Source organism: Colias eurytheme, chromosome 5, assembly GCF_061535395.1.
Source record: "Colias eurytheme isolate Ceu_HAF_F1 chromosome 5, ilColEury1 Martin Lab GWU primary, whole genome shotgun sequence".
NCBI classification, from domain to species: Eukaryota; Metazoa; Arthropoda; class Insecta; order Lepidoptera; family Pieridae; genus Colias; species Colias eurytheme.
In genome coordinates this window covers 2,660,915-2,681,633 of record NC_142984.1, presented here as the reverse complement: position 1 = coordinate 2,681,633, position 20,719 = coordinate 2,660,915, and the positions used below count along the sequence as shown (strand labels likewise).

The following is a 20,719-nucleotide window of genomic DNA, read 5'->3' as shown; positions in this document are numbered from 1 at the left end:
CTGGTGGAAGCGATACTATTGGTTATTTACAAATACAACGCATCTTCGCACATCTCTGATGGAAATGCACCCTTAAGGCTGTGTTGCACCATGTTACTTTAATAACAAACATAGTTACGGTTAGAAAATATGAATTTTATACATGAACATCATTTGACAATTTTATACATGACGTCATACTTTTTACACTAACCATAACCGCTCACGTTTCACCCGTTAAAGCTATTGTTATAAATAACTGATATCAGAAGCATCAGATACAAAATAAAATGTGATATAACTTGTGACTACGATAACTTAACTATGGTAAAGTGTTTCTGGTGCAACACATTTCGCAGTCAATATAAAAGTCATCGTTACTGTTAAATTTTTGACATTAATCATAACTATGTTTAACTAAAATGTGTTCCAACCAAACCTAAGAATTTCAGAATATTATAAACTAAGTAGGTAAGAGTATACTCGTAAAAGATGGCGTGGCTCATGTAGATAGGTCGTGGGAAGTCTTCGTATTTGTTATATTTGATAATTTGAAGTCCTTTGAATTTTTGTTTAAAGTATATTTCTCATTCTATTCGTATTGTCTTGTCACGTATTTGAATTGTAAAAATCAATTTATTTCATTTCATTTCATACCCAATAAAATTTAACTTGGTGTGGTATATAAAATTAATAATAAATAAATAAATAAAATTTTTATTATTTGCATTTTCATTATTTGACCTATTCACGTTCATATTACTTGACTTGTGTTTTTTTTTAATAATAATCATATTTCAAATCCATTCCGATTTACGATTACACTTCAATAAACTACAATTTCTTAAACAACCGTGGTAAAAGTTACACGTCAGACTTTCATTGTAATTTCCTGAACTATAAAAATAAAATATAAATTACCGTAAACCATTATTGAACATTAATATATTTTTTTATAGAAAAACTGATAATCATAAATCCCATGGAAAAGATGATCCGCTACGAAGGGCATAAGTACAGACTTTGCGACAGTTCTGAAGATGAAGAGAAATGGGTCTGTACCCAGTGGGAGAGTGGCTGTAGATCCTTTATTGTGACCCTGGATAACTCCATAACTTCACTGGGGAATGAGCATAACCATCAGGCAGAAATATAATTTAACAAGTACTGGAACGAAGTATCGCGCATTGCGAAAGGGGGCTAGACGGAATTAAGGCCAAAAATTATTACGACACCTTTAGCTATAGTTGTATAGTTGTAAGCCGTGAGGCGTGCGCGTGTTTCTCTGTCTGTCTCTCTCTCTCATAGAAACAAGCCAGTTATTATAAATAGTAACTTCGATCCATTTTATGTAACAAAAGATGTGAAATTTTACTTCCAAAATTCAATTCTGAATGTTTTATTTCTGTTGCAAATGTTTCGTACAAAGAAAAGTGAACACTTGGGTCTAAAGATTTTCAAAATTGGACGGAAAACGTTGATAAAAATTAATATTAATTTAGATTCTATTTACCTAAGATATTTGTGGTTGAACCACAAGTTGAAATAGGCAATAATGGTAAAGTAATATTTTGATTAAGTGTGTTAAATTTAATTTCATGTTTTATGTATTATCCTATTGGTATTTTTAATATCATTAATGTTTAATGTATTTAATGGAAAAACAACCAGCACAAATATATTATAGAACTTTAAGTTTCAATTTGTTTATTAGGTAGGTTACACATATCTTTCTAAATTTTTAGCATTTCATATAAAAATTTGCTTTTAAAACATTTTCAAGGAATTGTATTGATTATTTTTCCGACCCAAATATCGACCAATAGAATTGCACCATTCGACGTCACGTGGTACAACCTACATGGTATTATACTGATTATTTTTCCGACCCAAATATCGACCAATAGAATTGCACCATTCGACGTCACGTGGTACAACCTACATGGTATTATACTGATAATTTTTTGAAAATTTTCTCTGGTCGTTGACGTCAAACTGACAGGTTCAATTCAATTGTGAAATTATTGGCCGAGATTTGGGACGGAAAAATAATCTCCCGAATACCACACGAGCTTCAAAATTATCTGGCATTTCCCTCAAGGTTCCCTGCAAACAAATAAAGTCGTCAAGTTTTTCAGGAAAAATCACTCGCGCTTCGCGCTCGTGATTTTTTAACCTTCATTAAAAACTTGACTCCTCATTTGTTTGCAACGAACCTATCGGAAAATACCCGATAATTTTGAAGCTCTTGTGGTATTATAAGTGAAAAATTGATTAGGTTGTCATTGTAAGCTTAGAATTTAAAGAAGAATACTTGATTTGTTATTTTAGAATTAGTTCTGACAGAATTTTTAACTTTAAGAACGCTATTTTTTATAGAACAAAAATTGATATTCGAGTAATTACATGTCTTTTTAATAATATTATGATTCCCTAATAAATATTTCTTCTTTTTGCCCTAGTAAATTTTTTAACCTTGCCTTTCCTATATTTGTTTAAAACTCATTGTTATGCTATTAATGTATATAAGTGGTGTAACTAACATCGACGCCCCCCGCGAATAATCCGGTAATGACCTATTACGGGGTTCTTCATGTTATGCGTTTTTCGGCATCTAGAAGTTAAAATACACCATGTAAATTTTTTTCAGAATTTTTCTATCTTTATTTACGAAGATATAAAAAACTACGCGTTTATTCCATAACATAACATTAAAATGTATTTGAAACGAATAATATGGTTTTAGATCTTTACGAAAAATAATATCAATATGATTTGACAGTAAACGTTGTTACGATATTATTCAGGTAAAAAGTTTTCTACATTATTTAATTAAGTGCTAGTACAGGCTTATTCGGGGTTTTATTAAGAAATCGATTTCCCGCTACTTTCATTATGGAGTGCAAGTATGCAAGGTATTTTTTTAAACACTCTTTCTATTACTGAGCAAATGATTTACACAGCCTTAGAAAAAATTAAAAGAGATGAAAGTTTGATAGATAAACGAGGCAGGCATCAGAATAGACCACATCGAAACCTTCATCTTCATCTTCATTAGATGCTGGTCGTCCGACTCAGGTTCTACCTGCTGCCCAAAATAAGCCCCCATCAGTATGGCTTCATGCCACAGAGGAGCACCGAGGACGCCCTCTATAGACTAGGTAGCCACATCAGAAATAAGAGGGAGGAGAAGAAGATTTCTGTTGTGGTATCTCTAGACATAGAGGGAGCCTTCGACAGCGCCTGGTGGCCAGCCATAAAGGTGCGGTTGGCCGAAGTTGGGTGTCCGGGTAACGTAAGGCGGATGATCCGCTCAGCAGATACCTGAGTGGAAGAGGTGTGAAAGTTAGGTATGCGGGTGTGGAAGTGAGTAGAGAGACCAACAAGGGGCGCGTGCAGGGTTCCATAGGTGGGCCGCTCCTGTGGGACCTCTCGCTGGATCCTCTGCTGTGGATGTTAGAGGAGATGGATGTGTTTTGTCAGGCTTTTGCCGACGACATTGTGCTAGTGTTTGATGGAGATACTGCTTTAGAAGTAGAGACGAAGGCAAACTGCACATAGAGGAAAATTGACGAATGGGGTGTCAGTCATAAACTAAAATTCGCGCCACACAAGACATGTGCCCTGCTCTCGACACGAAAATTAAAATTTGTCAGGCCACGACTTGTAATGGGGAGTGTGGACATCCAATATTTCGAAAGTATTAAGATACTGGGCCTTACTATATTGATGGCGGCCTGACGCCCATGTCGGGAGCGTTTGCAAAAAGGCAATCGCCCGTTATAAGCTATTAGCAAGAGCAGCTAAAGTAAGTTGGGGGCTTAACCCCCAAGTAGTTAAGACTATACAGGGTGTCCCAAAACTCAACGTCAAGCCAAAACGGGGCGACAGGATTGATTGTAACCATCATGAGAAAAATCTAAAAAAAAATCTATCCCATGCATTTTGAAAATTATGGGCATTTAAGAAAAACCTAAAAATTTGGTCAACCTGTAACTATTTTTCGGTTATTGTGGTTAATTTTTATTATTTTTGTTCATTTAAACCTTGGAACCGTAACCCTAAATAACATTTCTAGAATTACAGTAAAAAATAATGACACAATTGCCCCAAGTTTCCTTGAATTGAAGACTATTTGTTAAACTATGAATTTAAAATTTTCTAAATTTGTCGACTTTGACGGCCCCTCCTTTAAAAAAAATGTACTAGAGTGCCTTGGCAAGTGCCATTAAAAGTTGGCGCATTTAATCAGGATTGTAAAATAGTACAATATTTGTTAGTTTCATACAAAAAAAAATGAATAAAAAAATAAAAACCTCAAGTAACCCGATTTTTGCTAACCCATTTTACTCAATTAAAATGTTTTTTATTCGCAAAAACTCTAGGTAGGTTCTTAATTTTACGGCAAAATGATGAGAGAGATAGACAGTGGACATGTTTGCCATGAGTGAGCGAGACAGATAGTGACGCCACGCAGTGAGACGAAGATGCGTCGTTTAAACGAGTGCGAATGAAATAGATACAGACGCCATACCAAGCAAATGGCTACGCTACCAGTTTGACATCAGTTAGTACGTTTCGCTCATTCGTCTACTGCGCACCTTTCCGTATTCGCTTGTGTTGATTTAGTACTGACAACTTTGGCTTCTCTTTTTGGACTTGGATTATTGTGAATTGGACTTGTTGATTACATACCGGCAACTTTGGCTTCTTTCTTTTGGAATTGGACTTTGGTATTAGCATAATACCCTTGTTATCTACGATGCCTACTCGCTATACTTCACAAGAATATGCAAACATGCACCTCATTTATGGGGAATGCAGATGCAACGCAAGTGCCGCCGCTAGACTTTATCGTGAAAGATATCCAAATTTAGAGCGCTATCCGGATCACCGCGTGTTTGTTAATGTGCACCGTTCACTCACGGAGAGCGGCCATTTCCCGAATCAAATGCGGGCTGGAGGTAGACCTCGCATTCCTTACGAGGAAGAAGTGTTGCAAGAGGTCGCAGATGACCGAAGTATTTCAGTTCGTGGAATTGAAGAAAGAACGGGAATACCCAAAAGCACAGCACATCGTGTTTTACAAAGAGCCGAAATGCATCCGTTTCACGTACAACGAGTTCAAAGTCTTCTCCCTCGAGATTATCCTGAAAGGATTTCATTTTGTAGAACAATGCTACAGAGGCATAATGAAAATCCCCAATTCATCCAAAAAATTCTCTGGTCAGATGAATGTACATTTAAAAAAGATGGCTACATAAACTTACACAATTTTCACGAGTGGCATGTGGAGAATCCACATTTAATGCGAGAAGACAGATCCCAGTATCGCTTTAAAGTAAACCTGTGGACCGGAATTTTAAACGGCAAAATTGTTGGGCCTTTTGAGCTGCCTGAGAACTTGAATGGCACGAATTACCTACATTTTTTACGAGAAAATTTACCAACTTTGTTAGAGGACGTACCACTAGCAGATCTTCGCCACATGTGGTATCAACAAGATGGCTGCCCAGCGCATTACGCAGTGCAAGTAAAAAATTTCCTTGACCAGAAATATCCGGGAAGGTGGATTGGACGTTCAGGCACTATCTCGTGGCCAGCCCGTTCCCCAGATTTAAATCCCCTGGATTTTTTTTATTGGGGCGTTCTCAAAGAAAAAATTTATTCAAAGCCCATTGAGAGTGTAGCCGATCTGCGAGAACGAATTTCTCAAGCTGCTGAGGACATCAACACTCGAGGATATGCCCGGCAAATAAGTAGATCTTTTTTAAGAAGATGTAGGGCGTGTATTGAGGCTGATGGCAAACAATTTGAACATTTGTTGTAATAAATAATGTTATTTCCCTATCTGACTTTTATTTCAATAAACCTAAAGTAAACTAGGTCAAGATTTTTAATTATTTTTTTAATTTTACTTACTTTTGTTGACTTTGGTAAAAGTGGCGTCACTATCTGTCTCGCTCACTCATGGCAAACATGTCCACTATCCATCTCTCTCATCATTTTACCGTAAAACTAAGAACCTACCAAAAGTTTGTGCGAATAAAAAACATTTTAACTGAATAAAAAGGGTTAGCAAAAATCGGGTTACTTGAGGTTTTTATTTTTCATTCATTTTTTTTAGTATGAAACTAACAAGTATTGTACTATTTTACAATCCTGATTAAATGCGCCAACTTTTAATGGCACTTGCCAAGGCACTCTAGTACATTTTTTTTAAAGGAGGGGCCGTCAAAGTCGACAAATTTAGAAAATTTTAAATTCATAGTTTAACAAATAGTCTTCAATTCAAGGAAACTTGGGGCAATTGTGTCATTATTTTTGACTGTGATTCTAGAAATGATATTTAGGGTTACGGTTCCAAAGTTTAAATGAACAAAAATAATAAAAATTAACCACAATAACCGAAAAATAGTTACAGGTTGACCAAATTTTTAGGTTTTTCTTAAATGCCCATAATTTTCAAAATGCATGGGATAGATTTTTTTTTAGATTTTTCTCATGATGGTTACAATCAATCCTGTCGCCCCGTTTTGGCTTGACGTTGAGTTTTGGGACACCCTGTATATATCGCAGTTATATAACCGACTATATTGTATGCATCAGCAGCGTGGGCACCCAAAGCGGAAAAGATGGGGGTCCAAAAGAGGCTTAACACCGTTCAACGGGGTTTTGCCCAGAAGATCTGCAGAGCATATCGGACTGTCTCCCTGAACTCTGCGATGCTGTTGGCTGGGATTCTCCCTCTTGAACTCAGGATACTCGAAGCTTCGACGCTTTATGAGATCAAGAGGAGTGTGTCGCACCCGGCGGTGTTGAGGGACAGGGAGATGGAACGAATGGCACCCGCGATACGGACCCACATACGGCAGAGCAAGTAGAGCTGGGGTTTGGCTTGATAGATGCCTATGCCGACGTGGTGAACAGCCACGTCTTCAGGGTCTATAGGAACGGCAGCAAGATTGCGGCCGTCGAGTTACGATCTATTTCCTGTTTCATTCGTCAAGCGTATTTTGAGACAGGATACGATCAGCGAATGGGACAGGAGATACGATGTAGGAAGAACGGCCGGAGTCGCGAAGCCCTTTTTCCCAAGCGCTGCTGCTGTATACAAGGTAGTCGCGAAAAAGACATCACACACCACACCACACAAGTACTGACTGGTCACGGCGGATTCGCCTTCTGTGAGGTTCTGATGAGGATTCTGATTACATTTTTAACTGTAATAGGACCATAGTATAATTTTCATGACTGTGTAATCATGTGTAATAGTCGTGTTTTCAGTGCAGTGTCTATTTTCTATGATAATAATAACTATCGTGTTTTGTGAAACAATCCAAAGTTGTTTCATTTACTAAAATGTCCTGTATTTCATAAAACATACTATAATAATCATCAAATAATACTTAAGTAAACTATTCGAATAAACAGTAATAGTTATAACAATAAAATGTACGTTACTGTTCAACAATCGAATAACCAAATAATAGATTATTACAAATGTTCAGTATACAAAACAAACAACACGAATATTAGCGCAACAAGATTTTACTGTTGCCGTCGAAAATATAAATTTACACGAACAATATCGTAAGTGACATTACTGACCAGAGCTTGACCTACACTAGTATAGTAAAATGAATCCAGTTAAATTATAACGAAGCCCTTGGGACTACTTAAATTTTGTTGAAATAACCAGATAGCTGAAAAAATTAGCTTCCATATGCGATATTAAAAGTCTCTGATACTTGTTGTTTAATGGAGTTATTAAGGAAAAATGGTTTTTTATTTTTCCTGAACATTTACACTTTTACGATTACCGGATTATTCGCGGGGGGCGTCGACATGATTTTCTTTAAAAAATACTAAACTAACGAAATAACGTTCTATTTTTCAGACTGTTTCATATTAGAATCGGGTAAAGGTCATCCAGAGTTGCAATATCAAAATAATCGCTTTGGCTTACATTACACATACGGTGAAAAGCAAAGATGGCGCTGCAAGCAACGTATGAAGGGCTGTAACGCGTCACTCATTACGAGCAACGAAATGATACTTAAAGTGAGAGGAATACACAATCACTGACTGAAAAAAAAGAGGAACTACGTGACAACCCTGTCAACATTGTAATGGCGCGTTTACACATTTTGCGTAATGCGACGCGATGAGCGAAGCGAATAACGAACACGCATATTATGTAAACTGCACTTAAACGTTTATAATTTTTAATAAATGTAAAGTGACATGGTTCCACAGACTTAGCCTAATCTTTCATTCTTTTCTTCAAATTTTGTTTTAAAGTAGATACTTTTTTTTATTTGTGATTGTCCATCTTAATTAGAGATAATTCTTCCAGTTTTGCTTAAAAGTATTTTTTTATAATATTGTGAATGATAAATAAAACATCTGAATTGTTTAAAATACAACTTTGTTTCATTTTCGAATGGCCTTATTCCCACAACAACGTTTTATCCCATTAATTTTACTGAATAAAGAAAAAAAACTTAATAATGAAAGGTAAAAACTTAAACATGGAACAAATAATAATTTTTTTCCATGTTTTCATGAATTTAAGTATATGGTGAAACTTAACTAGTCACATATTTTAAATCTACTTTTAAAACAAAAGTCAATAAATTGAATAATAATAATTCGTTTTTAAGAAAACAATTATTTCTGTACGTCAGTCTTTTATCTCTCTCTATATATTATGTAATAATATATTGATAAAAAATATTCTTTTTCAGTGGAAATATTGGAGAAGAACGGCCGTCAGATATTGGTTTTTGGAGGGAATTGTTATTCATTGCATTATTCCAATAATGTAAGAAGCAGATGGCGCTGTAAGGGACGTATAAGAGGTTGCAATGCGTCGCTGATTACGATCGACAAAAAGATAGTTAAGATAGGAGGATTACATAATCACTAATAGAATGTACTATCAATAATTATAGTATCGCTCGCGTTGTCAATGAAAAATAAGGAGTTAATACAGAGTGGTAACGCCAATATAATTAAAATAGTAAATGAATAAATTAAATGTTTATTATTTCGTGGTGTATTCCTTCATCCTTCCCTACATACGAGCACAACCAATCACCGCGCGCTTTTTTAGCGCCCGCCGCGTCCTACTGGACGTGAACGTGACGTATGTCACTAATGACATACGACAGTACTCATCGATCTTTCACGAGGATCGGAACTCAACCGCCGGAGAGCTTTCACGAGGCTCTCTAGATCTCAGGCATTGTGCTTTTGTAACACCCCGGGGCATCCCGTGCCCCGGCCCTTGGTCGCGCTCACCGCCGCGTGTGTGTTCGTGTGGAGTGTTTGGACTGGACCCGTTCTTGCCCGGCGCGAGCTGGAGGACCAGGAGGTGATTTAATAGTAGGTACATTCATTGTGAAATAACTATAATATACCGCATAGATCGACATTTTATTTATTCCGCCCGTGACATTAAGTTATGCGTATATTTTTATTAAAATAGTTAGTTAAAACCATATTCATATCGTTTATCCGCAGTTATAACGCTAAAATCATTATAAATCGAACATATTACACCATATTTATCTACCCGCACTCGAAATTTATATCGTTATCGAGTACATTCCGCGATCCGCTGTTATAATCCGACCATATTGGAAATACATACTCGGTTCTTGTTACGCTTGCGTCACTCACCTACTTTATTTGGTCGTATTACTTGTTATTGTAACTTGTATTGTAACATTCACGGTTTGAATAGGTATATACTTTTGTTATTAAAAATGCCGCCTAAGAAAATGACTAAGTTACCTGATAGTGACGCTTCGGATGTTAATGATTCGGAAGATATAAATGATTCGCAGTTATCCATGTTATTAGCTAAACGCGAAGTTATATTCGAAATGGTGCAGTGCAACAAATGTATGATTTGTCTTTAAACGTTCATAACAACGCTGCGCTTATGGAAAGTTTCCTTGACGAGTCCGCACAGATAGAATCATTACGTGAAAGATTTGAAAAGTGTTTAGACGAATACAATACTCGCTTATTATTATTAACACCTACCGCGAAACCTGATTATAAAAGCCTCGTTGCATTCGAGTCTTTATATAGCAGAGTTATAAGAATTAAATCTCAATATTCGCAACCAAGTCCGTCACACGGAGATATTAATAATTTGCATAAAAATAGGCTTAAATTACCGCCTATCGAATTAGTACCATTTTCGGGTGATATTCGCTCATTTCCGCTGTTTCTTTCGAATTTTGAATCAATTGTTCATAACAATCCCGGCCTAACAGATGCCGAGCGTTTATATTATTTACTAGCAATGCCCTGCGGTTTCACCCGCATAGATAGCGATATCGTGACAGTGAAAACTCTACTATAGGTCGGACTATAGGTTTAATTTTTAATCACATCAAAATCACCTTTACCCGTCCCGCACTACAGCCTGCTCATTGTATTGATCAGTATACCTACTATTTTCTGTAGATATGTAGACACTTTTAAAAATTCGTTATAATATCTTTTGAATGGAATATCCAATTTTTTTTAATTTAAGCAGTATTTTGCTAGTATAAAACATCATTTAATGGGATAAGGTGTGGTAATATATGTGTATGGATAACATGGTTTGATTACTGTCTGCACTTCTATTTACTTTGAAAACGTAAAAGAGTTGTTGTAGTAACATAACTACTGAAGATGGACATATGGTATCGCGGACTTTCTTGTAGATATTGATCCATTCTATAATACCGTAGAACATTTTTTTATTCTATCTTTAATATGTTCCGCAGCGCACGCGATGACAGAAGTTTTATTGAGGCGAAGGTGTGTTTGTGGGTTACAGTTACAGATGAGCCCAGCTTCCAGCAACATTTTTTCACAAAATTCAAAAATGGTCGCTGAACTTCGGCGGGAGGAGTTACGGCCCTGCCTTCATACGAAACTGCTGAATACTCCGTTCGCACGGGAATAGGATGTGGGTGCGATTTCCCTGAATTAGCATCCAAGTTTACGTCTTTATAATTATTAAAATGTATAAATTCATTCTTTAACTCCGGTCTGCATCGTGGAGACATGGGTGTAAAAGTCTCATTTTAGCTATTAAATGTAGTTTTTAAGTACATCTGAGTTTTCTTTAGGGGCCTCCGGCTGCGGGAAATGTAATTCGTTCGTAAACCAAGAAATAAATAAATAAATTATATTGTGAATGATAAATAAAACATCTGAATTGTTTAGTTTAACTTTTTGAGACATGTTTTTGTTTCATTTTCGAATGGCCTTAATGCTTACCAATTTTTAAAGGTAAAAACTTAAACATGGAACAAATAATAATATTTGTTCAATGTTTTCGGATTTTTAGTTTATGGTGAAACTTAACTCGTCGCATATTTTAAATGTAATGTACATTTAAATATGCGACGAGTTAAACAAAAGTTAATAAATTGAATAATAATAATAAAAACGAATTACCTATTAATAATAAAACAATTATTTCTGCACGCCAGTCTTTAACTATCTCTCTATAATATATTATTATGTAATGATTTATTGATAAAAATATTATTTTTCAGTGGAAATATTGGAGACGAACGGCCGTCAGATATTGCTTTTTGGAGGGAATTGTTATTCATTGCATTATTCCAATAATGTCAGAAGCAGATGGCGCTGTAAGGGACGTATAAGAGGTTGCAATGCGTCGCTGATTACGATCAACAAAAAAATAGTTAAGATAGGATCTTTACATAATCACTAAAGAATGTACTATCACTAATAGTATCAATCGCGTTGTCAAAGAAAATAAGAAGTTAATACAGAGTGGGCAGCCTCGCGAATCATTTTCCGCACGAACTACTTCGGTCAGTATGGACCTCGGGCGAGGAAAATGGCGGCTCACGCGTTGTTCTCAGCCGACCCAGGCCCACACTGACCGAAGTACTAACAATTGCTTCGCGAGGCTGCTCGCTTTTTGTGCTTTTTGCAATACCGGCTATTGTCATACGTATGTCAAATTTTTAGTATAACGCCATCTATGTTTATATAAATTTCCAAGTGATTCAATTGCACATCATAATGGATATCCATAGGAATGTTGTATGTAGTTCTAGTTATAATTTGTAATAATAATAGCGAAGTTAACAAGTTTTGGATATGTTTTTGCTTAACTAGCTTATCAGTTAGTTAAAATTATAAAAAATATAGGAAAATATTAAGTATGCCAAAAAGTTTCATAGTTTTGCAAAATTATTTTGACTGGCGAGTGTCGCTACTTATTGTTTTTTTCCAGTAATATATTTTTACAAAAAACTGAATATACACACGTGTAAAAACCTGTAATATGTATTCTTTTGTTATTTAACCTAGCCTTTTTGGTCACCGGTCCAGATAATTTTTAGGCAAATTTTATATGTATCTGTTTGTTTTTTTTGTTAGGTAATTGTGCAACTTTCTAGGTATTTAAAAAATTATTATAATTGTACGAGCAAGCACGTCCAAAGTGCAATAAGGCGCTTTGCTTGCATATTTCGTAATTCAAATTGTTTCCAATATTTCACACTTTATAAGTTTATAGGTATTATATTAAAATTAGTTCATCGTCGACGGTCATTAAGAGTGGTACCTACCTTGCGTGACTCATCCATTTTATAGTTAATATATTCCGTTCATTACAACTTACAATAGTTTAAATAATTATTTTATTTCTTACTAGCAGTCCGCCCCGGCTTCGCCCGTGGTACATATTTACGTTTTCTCTACGTAAGAACCATCCTCGTACTTCAAGGAATATAATAAAAAAAGAATTAACGAAATCGGTTCAGCCGTTCTCAAGTTATGCGCTTACCAACACATTTTGGGATTCATTTTTATATTATAAGATAAGATTATATTTACGTACGTACTACACGTACGGGATAAGCCCGTACAATAATACATATACCTATTATTAAAAATGTTACATAGCAAAACACAATTTTATTAGGAGACTTATTTTCGTTTTATGTAAATATAAAATTTTAATCATAAGTTTTAAATAAATCATTGATATCTACACACCTTGTCTTTATTCTTAAAAGCTAGAAACTATAAGAACATACAAGCGTAATTGGTATACCATAATAGAAAAAATTGTTTACGTTTTCTCTCCATAAGAAGTAAGAACCATCCTTGTACCTACTTCAAGGAATATTATAAAAAGGAATTATCGAAATCGATCCAGCCGCTCACGCGTGATGTCGTGACCAAGGGAAATAGGGATTCATTTTTATATATAGAGAGATAACAAATCATATCTACTCAATTATTTATTATAATTTAGATAACCCTGTGTGCATCATGTGCATTTTAGGTAAGGTGTAAATTATATCAATGTATTTTTTATACCTCAATGCCTTACTTACTTCTAAGCTTAATCAACAATCTATACAAAATCTTCTCAAAACTGTTCAATAATTACCGACTTGAGATATGAAACACACAGACATTTTTTTTTTACTTTTATTTAATTAATATCGATATTTTATTAATAATTTACAGATGGTGTCTTCGAAACAACAAAACGGGGGTTTCGAGTACGACACGGCAATCATATATTTACGAGACAATACAAAAGAAACTTAAAAACAAGATGGCGGTGTGTCAAACGAAATGGCTGCCGCGCGTTTGTCATTACAATCGGAAATACAATAGTAGGGTTTTTGGATGAACACAATCATGATTAATTATTTTTTATATAGCGCGACGTACGACCAGTTGCTATGAGTTCTGTTTAATTCGTAGATTTCTAAAATAAACTGCATTGTCACGGAGGTAACATTAAGACTATGTGTAGAAAATATTGTAGTTTTATTTTATTTGAAAAAATCTATAATTCTGAAATTTCGTCAACAATATACCTACCTAAAGTTAAAAAAATATTCCATTTATTTAAATATCCATTGAGCGTCTGAGAGTAAATAGCAACTTTATTGATACCCAAATATACTTAAAATGACATATAACTAAAGTTTCACAAATTTTCAGTGCTATTCTTTCAAAAAAATAACGGAAAACAAGTGGCTATAGTCGACGGGTTTACCTTCTATGCAGCAGCTGAAAGTGACCTTAGAACTATATGGAGATGTACATATGGGCCTAAATGTAAGGCTCGGTTCACATACACGTACGATCATGTCATATTACGACCTAACTTCTACCATATACACGTGGCGCCCAAATACGCTATCAACCAAGGCATTTTTGTGCGTATGTAATTTAATAGTCTAATTGGAACGAAGTTCCTTATCGAGTGTGTGTGATTGCGAAAGGGGGCTTAAAGGGCTAAGACGGAATTAAAACCAAAAATTGTAACGACACCTAGCTGTTGTAAGCCGTGCGGCGTGCGCGTGTTTCTCTGCCTGTCTCTCTCTCTCATAGAACTTCTTTCTATCTCAAGTTTTCTTATTTATTTCTTAAGTTTGGTTTCCACTATTTAAGGTATACTGAATATACTTTGAATCTCATGGGAACTAAACCCCTTTGTATTAGACATTGCGTTATTAAATTATTTTTTGCAATAAATTACTTAATTTACTATATTGTAAATAAATTAGATATAATGTTGTAAAAAATATATACGGTTTCTGATTGTTTTTACTTTTACTTTAAATAAAAATGTCAATTTAATATACACATTCAACTGAATCTAAGTAAGATACATAAAATTGAATTACGAAAAATGACTTTAATTAATAAAAGTTTTACGTAGGTAGGTATAATCTTTTTATTTGTTTTCATTTAAAACTAAGATAACATGGCTTTTTATATTGAACATACCTACTGCATATTTTTTTCTGAAGATATTTTTATTTTTCCTATCTTCCTCACCTTTTTTAAGTACTATTTTTTAACTTTGACATAGACTAACTTTGGATTTTGACTGTAAGGATTACCATTCCAAATCCAACCTACCAATAATTTCGGCACTAAGGTCGTATTTTGCTTGCAGTGAACCTGCAATTTGTTAAGAAGAAGAACGGAAAAGACCTGGCTATCATCAACGGATATACGTTCTACTGTCACAGGAAGAGTCCCAAGAACCAGATCTGGAGTTGCACAATGGGATGGAATTGTAAGGCTCGTTTCATGATCAGCGTAGATGGGGGGAAATTTACGAAAACCTGCTTGGAGCATAACCACCAACCCCCGACATATTGTATTAGGGATGGCGTGTATATTAAACTTTAATTCTGACTAGAATTTAGTACTAGGAACTAACTTGGGTTACTTCACGGGTAATTGAAATAAATTCATAGTTAAATAAAAATAAAAATAAATTTATTTGTTTCAATAAAATTTACATAATAAAGTTACATATACTGCATTGACCCCACGACTAAAGGCCTATGTTGAAAAAATTATGGGTCATTTGAACCACCAGGTGGCCTATCTAGAACGATATAAGAGCATAAAATAATAAGATTCAGCACTATGCCGTCACTTGTAACCTGTCCAACTGAGTGCAGATGAGAATTCGAAAGTTTATAGGTAGAGATTTTTTCCCTTGTCTCCATGATTTTTGTACGGCGTAAAGTGTTTTTTCAACATGGGCCTGTAGTCTATAAAGGGGTTATGAATTTATAATATGTGTATTGATAAATATATGGATGCTTAAGCGCGTCACACACGGTGAAGATACTATAATATTTTATCTTAAGATACGGTTATATTTTATATTATAGTATCCGTATATTATAGTATAGTATTTATTTTGTCATTGCGTACTAAGACCCCTGTAGAACCGCCATCCTGTTACAAATGACCCACAAAATTTCGGGTCAGTTGTAACAGGATGGCGGTTCTACAGGGGTCTTAGTACGCAATGACAAAAAGAAAAATGGTGGTCAGAACGCTGATACCGGATGCGTTAAGATACTGTAATATAAAATATAACCGTATCTTAAGATAAAATATTATAGTATCTTCACCGTGTGTGACGCGCTTTAATGTATGTTATCAGATCAAATAATTATTGTTTTTGAAATAAAAATTGGTGTATAAAATATATTATATTGAGTTTTATTTAATTGCAGACCTAAAATATTGTTAAAAAATGTAATAAATATAATAAAATGTCCTCAATAAATACTTATTAATGCACAAGTTTTCATCCTATTATATCTCTTCATTACCAATAATATTTGCATTTTCATAAAACAAATGAGAGTTTAAGGGCGGCAGTACACGGACCGCTTTAAGCAGTTGAGACCGACGGCTTGAAGCCGCGACCGCGCGGTGAACGATGGACATTCATTCACTGCCTTACATGGAATGCTCGAGCCCTCGCGACCGCTTCAAGCTGTCAACTGCGGTTTGTAGCGACATGACAGCTCGAGCAGCCAACGACCGACCGCTCGAGCAATCCGTGTGCCTCGCTCAGCTGTTAACTGCTCAAGTTGCCCGTGTACGGCCGCTCTAACAATAACACAAACTAAACGTACAATATCCTTGCAGCGGAGTTCCACATAGGCCCCAAAGGGACGCAGCAAGTCCTCTACCGTGGTCAAAAGTTCTATAAACGTGGGGACAATGGTGGCAAGGTCAGGTGGTGCTGCACCAAACGGTGGTGTACAGCTGTCATCTATAGTGTTGGCAATGCTATCGTTAAAGTGAAAGATAAACATTTTCATCCTAGTACGAGGGGATATAATAAGGATAATATGTTACAAAGAATTTAAAGTTTGTACAAGTGATGATAAGACTACGTATAATAAGTAATGGAACAAATCAAATCAACAATTTTTTTTTTTATAAGAAAATTAATAATGTATCACATGTGAACAAAATTGTTTATGAATACAAGTGGTTAGAAGAAACAATATCACCTATCTATATCCATACTAATATTATAAATGCGAAAGTAACTCTGTCTGTCTGTCTGTTACTCAATCACGCCTAAACTACTGAACCAATTTGCATGAAATTTGGTATGGAGATATTTTGATACCCGAGAAAGGACATAGGCTACCTTTTATTGCGAAATATGTACCACGGGCGAAGCCGGGGCGGACCTCTAGTATAAAATAAATATGTAAAATGGTTTTTTTTTAAGAAATTTGATAGAATGATCACACGTGGAACATCTCTTGTTATTTTTAGAGTTTTCTCTTTTAGTGTTAATTACTTAAATGATTTTCTTGTATACAGATAAATATTATATCTAGGTACCATTAATTAGATACAAATTTAAATGTATTTACTGGTAACAGTAGGTAAATAAGTAACCTACAGTGTTATTACTCGCTAATATTTTATGAGAGTTTATTTTTTTAATTGTAAATAAATTGTTTTTTTTTAATTGGAAACAAATTTATTTTTTCTTGTATTAAAAGGAAAGGGATGGTATTGTATTATTTGTATTCAATTTATTCCCGAATCGATTTATTGATGAAAAAAAGTAATGGCACTATTTTATGTTAATTATTTTAACCAAATATATGATAAGGTAAAATTGTTTTTCTTTTTCAGGTAATCACAATAACATGCAGGAAGAAATAACGACACATTTCCCTCACACATCTCTAGTGGAAAAGCACCCTTAGATTATATCTGTATCTTATCTGTATAGGAGACATATACGGAGAAACTTTCAACTTTTATAAAATAAGGAATGTCTGGCCGTCTGCGTTGTGGGCTCTAGCTCTATTAGGATTTGTCAACTAATTTTAATGCGAATTAGGGATCGCGCATACATACAATTTTCGAATCGACTGAACAATTTAGTCGAGTTGAGTACTCCTCTTGAATTCTACACTAATCTGTTTAGTCGATGGAGATGCGCATACAATCGTGAATCGATTTCAGTCTAAATAGACTTACATAAATATGTCCCGAACAAATCTAACAGTTATGCTCTACATACGTTTTAGGGCTGATTTTTCAATTCGTGGTTAAAATTTATTCGTCGAATAACGTATTAAACTGCCATTTCAAATATTTATTCTTATTGCCCGTATTTGATAGTTAGAGGTGACATTTTAATATTATCGTGTAATACTTTATCGGACGGGTAAGTTTTATCCAATGATTGAAAAATCGGCCCTTATAAAGAAATAAGAAAATTCGATTCCACTTCCAATGCGAGACTGAAAGTTTAGTCATTTATATGCGCACTTTAATGCGTTCCAATAGGTATACAATGAGCGTGTGATCGATAGTTGTCCAACTTTTTAATCAAAAGCGAATCGATACAGCTTATTGACTTTTTTATCGATCAACTATCGAGTTGGGAGTATGCGCGCGTTCATATATTGCTATATACATAAGAGACACAACAAAATAGTTATTCAGCTAAAATTTGTATGTATGCGCTAGCCCTTATTTGCTGGCAATTACACAATGGATCAGCGCTCTGCATCTTATTTACAAAATTTTATCAAATCTTTTCGTGTACCACAAAAGCAAGTATACAAGTAAATAAATAAATTCGGTTTTCAGCTCGACGTTTCGCCCCAGGGCTGCAGTTCATAGAATCGCAACGTGGCAACCGGCTAATCCTGCTAGACGGCTACAAGTACTACACAAAGCGGCAGACCATAGTGGGTGGCATGGATAAGAGATCCTGGCACTGCTCTGCCCGCGGTTGCAGAGCGCTACTTCACACTGTTGACGACGAATTGTACAAAGTTAGAGGCTCCCATAACCATGATCCTGTCTATTAACCCCATAGGAAACAAAATGTGTACTAGGTTTTACCGGCTCCGCTCCTATGGGTCGTAGCGTGATGACATAGCTATATGTTGAGCCGACTTGTTCATGCAAAATTTGAAGAAATTCCATGCAGTACTTTTTAATTTAGCCGGGACATACATTCAGACAATCGATAGATCACCCCAAGTATTATTTTAAATTTGTTCAATGTATATTTTTGACTTTCCAACGTCTTTACTAGGAATATGTATAGAATTTAAAAAAAAATACGGTGATCATAAAAACAGTCCTATGACCCCTTTCTACACCGTCAGCTCACTCCCCAGTCCCCACCCTTGATCTTCGATATGATCATCTAAAACTACACAAATTATTTCCGCTTATAGTAAATTTTTGGATTAATTTTCTCGTATTACAAACGCGCGTGAACAACGCGTAACAAGCAGAGAGATTACTTTTAGATTAATTTAGTTGAAAATGATGGTAAATTTTATTTTTTTAATTAGGAGCAACAATGACAGGTGTTTACTGGTTGACGTTCGCACAGGGAAAAAATAGGGTTATTATTATAATGTATTTGTAAGGTTGCGCTAATAAATATTTAATATTTTCTTTTGATTTTTTATTTGTTTGTATATTACTAAATTGTCCTTTTACCGATTGAAATTGATATTTTTGGTTTTATGGCATTCAAATGCTTTATAAATATAAATTTATAAAGAATAGAAAACATTCGATCACGAGGCGGGACTCGAACCCGCATCCTTTCGCGCCATTCCGGGGCGGATGCCTGACCAATTCAGCCACTCTGGCGGGTCACGAGTGGCCTTTTACCGATTGTTTAATTATTCTTGTACTGTGCGAATTTTGAAGTTCCGAATCAATTTAATAAAATACAGAATGGTAATAAAAAAAACTTCCCAATCAAATCATACAAAATGTTCTTTTCCAGAGACAGCAATGTTTGTTACATCAAGAAATGGGAATCCCCTGCTTCTTTACAACAGTTTCAGATATTATTTAAAAAAAGCGAGAAAAGCAAAGGATCCCATGAGATAGCGGTGGGTCTGCGCGACCCAATCGTACAGAGGCTGTACAGCTTCTATAATTACGTACGATGATGTCATTATAAAAACAAAAACGATCCATGATCACGTGGCAGACAAATGAAAACCAAACCGACACAAATGACGTCACTTTCCCGTACTAGTCATAATATGGTAAAAAGATGCTCCCAATTAAAATGTTCGCGCGTTCATATATTGCTATAAACATACTTATGAGACACAACAAAATAGTTATTCAGCTAAAAGTATATGTATGCGCTAGCCCTTATTTGCTGGCAATTACACAAATGATCAGCGCTCTGCATATTATTCACAATATTTTATTGTCATCTTTTCGTGTAACACTAAGCAAGTATACAAGTAAATAAATAAATTCGGTTTTCAGCTCGACGTTTCGCCCCAGGGCTGCAGTTCATAGAATCGCAACGTGGCAACCGGCTTATCCTGCTAGACGGCTACAAGTACTACACAAAGCGGCAGACCATAGTGGGTGGCATGGATAAGAGATCCTGGCACTGCTCTGCCCGCGGTTGCAGAGCGCTACTTCACACTGTTGACGACGAATTGTACAAAGTTAGAGGCTCCCATAACCATGATCCTGTCTATTAAGCCCATACGAAACAAAATGTGTACTAGGTTTTACCGGCTCCGCTCCTATGGGTCGTAGCGTGATGATATAGCTATATGTTGAGCCGACTTGTTCATGCAAAATTTGAAGAAATTCCATGCAGTACTTTTTAATTTAGCCGGGACATACATTCAGACAATCGATAGATCACCCCAAGTATTATTTTAAATTTGTTCAATGTATATTTTTGACTTTCCAACGTCTTTACTAGGAATATGTATAGAATTTAAAAAAAAATACGGTGATCATAAAAACAGTCCTATGACCCCTTTCTACACCGTCAGCTCACTCCCCAGTCCCCACCCTTGATCTTCGATATGATCATCTAAAACTACACAAATTATTTCCGCTTATAGTAAAT

At 35.3% G+C, this 20,719-nt stretch overlaps 1 protein-coding gene across 8 annotated transcripts in view; it reads left to right on the top strand.

Annotated features, from left to right (window-relative positions):
* Positions 1-20,719, top strand: part of LOC149908338 (uncharacterized) — a 465,602-nt gene that overhangs the window by 329,406 nt on the left and 115,477 nt on the right. Inside the window, exon 5 of one of the 8 annotated variants that reach the window (XM_090101778.1) lies at positions 14,963-15,216. The exons of the other annotated variants lie outside the window; for them this stretch is intronic. Coding sequence (XP_089957904.1) covers positions 14,963-15,201 — 239 coding nt within the window. The 3' untranslated portion in view covers positions 15,202-15,216. Of the gene's footprint in view, positions 1-14,962; positions 15,217-20,719 lie in introns of those variants that run through there. 8 annotated transcript variants of the gene reach the window in all.